The sequence below is a fragment of the Clytia hemisphaerica genome, unplaced genomic scaffold, assembly GCF_902728285.1.
Source record: "Clytia hemisphaerica strain Z4C2 unplaced genomic scaffold, Clytia hemisphaerica genome assembly, whole genome shotgun sequence".
NCBI lineage: Eukaryota > Metazoa > Cnidaria > Hydrozoa > Leptothecata > Clytiidae > Clytia > Clytia hemisphaerica.
The window spans coordinates 23,520-29,348 of record NW_027104241.1 but is presented as its reverse complement, the minus strand read 5'-3'; the positions used below and the strand labels follow the sequence as shown (position 1 = coordinate 29,348).

General features: G+C 35.6%; 1 protein-coding gene across 1 annotated transcript; it reads right to left on the bottom strand.

The window, feature by feature from the left end:
• Nucleotides 1-95: 95 nt before the first annotated feature.
• Nucleotides 96-2,993, bottom strand: LOC136816322 (pyridoxal kinase-like; the record flags this gene model as incomplete). Its single annotated transcript, XM_067072646.1, is given in 6 exon segments — nucleotides 96-214; nucleotides 483-585; nucleotides 1,371-1,416; nucleotides 2,417-2,502; nucleotides 2,672-2,706; nucleotides 2,880-2,993. Coding segments are annotated over 5 exon segments (375 nt in total), but the record flags the coding sequence as incomplete, so codon positions are not given.
• Between the last annotated feature and the right edge of the window lie 2,836 nt (nucleotides 2,994-5,829).

The following is a 5,829-nucleotide window of genomic DNA, read 5'->3' as shown; positions in this document are numbered from 1 at the left end:
ATGCAATTTGTGTCCATTAGGGGGAAGGGTTTGAAGTCTCATCGGTTGAAAACTTAAAAATTACTAATCTGAAAGAAATCGTCAGAATGTCCTACCTTTAAATCATTCGGATGATTGTGCGACCATGCTAATAACATTGAAGCGAACAGATCACCAGTACCGGTGAAGACAGCATCCAACCTCGGTATCTGAAGCTTTATATATTGTTTCAAATCTAAATAAAAATGAGAGATGGTACAGTTAAACCAAAGTATAGAGTGGCCAATTATAAAAAGTACCGAATGAAATATCTAAAAACTAAACATTATGAATAAACGCATTCGATTAAAAATATTTCGTTTAATGGAAATATTTGCTATTTTGATATGGCGTGGTTGCTGTACAATTATATAAAAGGTCACGAACTAAAGACTTTACACTCTAGCTATGAACTAAAGCTATTGTTTAGGACATTTCTCTTGTAATAAGTAATATAACAATACCGTTTTTATTGGAAGCCATAAGAACGAGGTTCGGTTTATTTTCAAAATGTGTACTGGTCAAAACAACAGTTTCCGGTCCTTTTACATGAAGTGCTTTCATGGCCTGAAAGGAATTCAAAGGAAAGGTTTGGAATTCGAAGTTCAAAAATTGGGCTCTTCAAGAGGGGGGTGGAAGATATAACATTTTTTGGAAATTTACCCTTGGACATAGTGAATTTTGACCCCCCCCCGCAGACAAGCATCAGTTGACCCCCCCCAAAAGACATTCAAAATCACCCCTAATCAGAGCCAGCTTACCTCTAAAACAAGGCAAGTTTTGCAGATTTTTCACTACCCCCGGACAAAATATCCAATATATCCTCCAACCTCCCCATGTACAAAAATTTTCTGGAAGAGCCCATTGTATTTTAATCTACCTTGAGGGAACTATTTTTTGCGGGAACTAATTTTTGCGGTTCGCAGTTCAAGATTTAATATTTAATATTTGCGGGAACTTAATTTTGTGGATTTCCCACTTGAAAGAAAATTAGAGCCGTACTGTGAATTATTCGACCTTTGTTTTTCGCATTTGAAAAATTTTGCGGGATCTTAATTTTACGGTTTGGGCCTAAATCCGCAAAAACCGCAAAATTTAGTTCCGCAAAAATTAGTTCCCTTAAGGTACTCTCACTTTGAGAGTTGTAAAAAGACCCCTTGATGTTCATTCAAACGCTCAATTTTAAAAACTGATATTCGAGGAGATTTAAAAAAAGAAGCTATATTGGAGAATAAACAAGAAAAAGGAAATTGCATACTGCTGTTTGAAAATGGCTGCTTGAAAGAATAATTTAATTATGGTGAAGAAGTGTTGGAGATAAACAAAAAACATTTTAAAGAAAAATTTGCTACCTGGAAAGCATCTTCTTCATTCTTGATTTTCATTCCAGTCAGTAATCTAAAAAAAAACAAAAAAAACATGCCAAATGATATAATGAAGGTACAATAGACGGAAGGCAAAAATTGCTCTCGTGATCAGACCATTCTGAAAGGAAAGAAACTAACAAATAAGTGCAACACAGAAATAGTAAAAACTCAAGTAAGCCGCAGGGCTGCAAATAAGCGTCGGTCATCGGTCAATGTCCGACTGAAAAAGCTATTTGACCGACTGAAAATCTTTTGTGTCGGTCATGATGTCCGAATGAAAAAACGAATAAACCTTTAACTTGATAGTTGAAAATAAATCTCTTACACCCCTGTCTCTTACTTAGCCTACTCTTAGGTTCCAAATAAACGGGGGGGTTCGAATAAACGGGGGGGGTTGGGAAAATTTTCTAGATTTTAATAAACGGGGGGGACCTAATTGCCGGGGGGGTTGGAAATTGTACTTCTGAAACCCAAAAATAAGGTAAAAATAGGCTAAAACTACGCTATTTAAAGCAAAATAAGGGACCTTCTCTTTGACAGCTGAAAATATTCTTCGAGATTAATAAACGGGGGGGGGGGGGGTCCTAATAAGGTCCGGGGGGGTTGGAAAATTTTCGAAAAATTAACAAGCGGGGGGGCCCGTTTATTTGGAACCTAAGAGTATTCTTTTAATACTTGCTTCCTTTGTAGCTCTCAGGGTGTTTCTAAGTTAACTTTTATCGACTTGCTTTCTTCGTTACTTTCTTTGTTTCTAAGTTAACTTTTATCAACTCACTTTCTTCTTAACTTCCAAAGGTGTTTCTAAGATCACTTTTATCGAATCAATTTCTCTGTTATATACAGTAACAAACTGTTTAAAGGTAACTTTTATTTTTCCTAGTCGCTTTCTCCGTAACTTTAAAAAAAATATACACTGAATGACCGACAGGATTTCATTTCTGTCGGACATGATGTCCGATTGACAAGAATATTTATTTGCAGCCCTGAAGCCGCGATAATATGAATTGACAACATCTGACAAAAGTACTAACTCTGCTTCGAACTGGTTTGGAGTTAAGACATCTGCAAAAGGGACCACCTCATCTCGATAAATTGGTAAGAGTTCTTGAGGTACATACTAGGAAAAAAAACAAATAAAACGTAAGTAAGTTTTTCTTTGACATTAGAACATGGATACAGATGAGAAAAGAAATACTTGTTTACTAGATGGCCGTGTAAACCAGTTTAAAGGAAATTTCGCATGGTATATAGCTGTAATAAAACCGAAATATAAATTCTGAACTTACAAATTTTCCATCATCTCCCATGACAGGATCACAAACTAAACAAAAAGTTGATGAAAAAGTTGGAAAATACCTTTTGAAAAACTTAGATAATTAATAAAAAATATCTAAAACATTTTCTGCTAACCCATGACCTATTCGACATACATGCAGAATTACTCTTCTTTTCTTGATTTTTTGTTGTTAAATCAATATAATAAAAAAATCCAACCATAAATCAAATCTTTGTTCTTTTCCTTTAGTTGTTTGTACACTTGACAAATTTCTCTCAAAAATGTTGGGTCGCCACAATAACCTAAAAATAAAGAATGATAGAAGTCGTCAACTATTTTCAATTGGTTTCACATAAAAAACGATTATAAGGGCCCCCCCCAGCGGTTTGCGTGAATGCGTGAATGGGCTTTTTTGGTTGCGTGAATGCGTGAAAATCGAAAAAAAATTGCGTGAATGCGTGAATTGAAAAAACTTGCGTGAACGTGAAAATCCATATTTCTATTGCGTGAATGCGTGAATCTGCCCTGTTTTTTGCGTGAACCGTGAATTTTTCCTTTCCAGTTGTAGAAACCCCAAGGTGCGCNGCCCCCCAGCGGTTTGCGTGAATGCGTGAATGGGCTTTTTTGGTTGCGTGAATGCGTGAAAATCGTGAATGCGTGAATTGAAAAAACTTGCGTGAACGTGAAAATCCATATTTCTATTGCGTGAATGCGTGAATCTGCCCTGTTTTTTTGCGTGAACGCGTGAATTTTTCCTTTTCACAGTTTGTAGAAAACCCCAAGGTGCGCACCTATCCCAAATTCAAGGGATGCCAGGTGAAGGTGCACAAAAAAATCAGCAACTTTCAAATTCTCTATTTTATAAAACGACTCATGATTTAGATGCGCTTTCTAGCAATCTAGACACCTTAAATTTCCAGATTTTTTTGCTCGGGCCAAACATGTATTGGCCCTCGAATCTTAAATAACTCTAATTTGCCCCCTTGAAAGTGTTTGTTTAAGATAAAACCATGGTTATGCATGATGAGTGATCCAGGGCCAGGGCCAGACCCACTGCACTGGGGGCAGGAGGCGGCCATGAGTCTTCACCACGTTTTTGCAAATAAAAAGAAACTTATTTCAAAGATATCTTTACTGTAGACTTTCGATAACCTGATTTCTTGGCAAAATTAGTCTGAAATGGAGTCGTATTTAAGCACATCAGAGGGTTAAAATAGAAATTTTCTCCTGTCGGCGCAAAACATGGTTGCGCCCCCTTAGTCACGATGTTTTCGGCCCCTCCACGTTAAGAAATTAATTCGCGAGCCCTGATTAAAACCTTTCTTTTTAATTTTTTTTGATCGCCTCGCTCGCAACAAATGTTCATTCTTTTACCTCATTTTAAAAGCTATTAAGCGATCGTACCTTGCCTCTAACGAATTTAGACTACATTCTTTTTCAATGGTGTTAAAGAAAGCATTTTTAGCCAAACGCGAGTGACAGAAATACAAAAATTTCCTCTCTGCGTAAACAATGGTTGCGCCTCCTTACCCCTGAGCTAAGCATCATGGTGTCATACTCGAGTTTGTTTGACCTATTTTTGATAATTTTTAAGGTATTTTTTTTACAAAAATTCGCCTACGGCGCATATCTTTTCACTTACTATCGCGATACGTTAACTGCAGAAGCTTCACCTTCTCCAAACGATCGTGACAAGCTTCTAACTAGCTTCAAATATTTTGCGTGATGGCATGTGATTAAAGTTGAAAAATTACGTAACGTTTTCTATTTGGGGGCTTCTTATGACGCTACCAAACACGGTGTTTTATAGTCAGGTCTACATGAAAAAATCACTACTGAGTTAAGTTTTTCTCAAGTGCATGACCATATCCGGTCGAATAATATCTCGAGTACAGCCTTGTCATACTTTTTTATGCAAATCGAACCTTTTACTCCATAATGGCGGAAATTACGTAAATTACGTAACTTAGCGAAATGTGCAAGACCTCCGAAAATTTCCCCGATTTCCCAAAAAATTGGGTTTGCGTGAATTCCGAGAAAAACTTGCGTGAATGCGTGAATTGCGAAAACATTTTGCGTGAATGCGTGAAATTTGGGTCCGCTGGGGGGCCTCGTTAAAGAAGAGTATTTACAAAGTTTTTAACATGTTTATTACTTTCATAATGAAGAAGGTTTAGATTGAAGTCACCCGCTAAGTAAATACTATTATTGTTTAAACTATTTTTGTTTAAGTGGTTTTTTAAATGCTGTTTAAATTTTTTTAAATTGCCAGAAGGTTGTCTGTATACGCATGAGATTAAAATATTTCGAGAAATTTTGTTTAATAAATGGTTAAGATTTCACAATCATTATCATTCACACAAAGATTTTCTTTACGTTTAAAATTTAGAGACTCGTGTACAAAGATACACAGGCCTCCTCCCTTGGGTTGGTGTAATTTAAGATGCACGATCTAACGATTTACGATTCGCGATGCGCGATCCATGCATAAAATATGCTGATTATTCCTAATAATTATCATAAAACATAATTGTAAAACAATGGCATAATCTTTTCTCACTTTTGTTTACCACAGTAAATTTATCCAAAAAGAAATAAGTAAGAGCAATGGAACTACGAATAATTACGACCGTAAAATTATGAAAAAAATTACATAATCTTACAATAGAAAGAAAGTGAAAGTAATAAACAATGCACAAGAAATATTTTTGCTCTCAGTTTTAACAATCATTAAGGTGGCCATCCACTGGAAATTGAAAAATCGACCTTTTAACTTTAAATGTGGATTACTCAATGACTATAAATGATATGGGCTTGAAACTTCCAGGTATTATTATTTATGACCTAAAGTTAATATTAAAAAAAAAAATTAAAAAAAAAAAATTGGAAGACGGGGGTTTGGTACGACTTTTCAGTAAAATCAAAATAATCTTGTGTCAACGTTTTAGAGAGAACTACAAATACTTGGTTAATGATTTTTGGTATGTTGAGGCACTTTAGTACAAAGAATGGAATGAGCGAAATTTTTTTTTGAAAAATCCAAAATCCGGGGGTTGGGTAAAAAGCCAAAAAACAGTTTTTTCAAAATATGAGATCTGAAATTAGTTAAATCTGAAAAATCCTTCGCTCATTCCACAGCTCTCATAGATGTGGAAATACCCTGAAAAA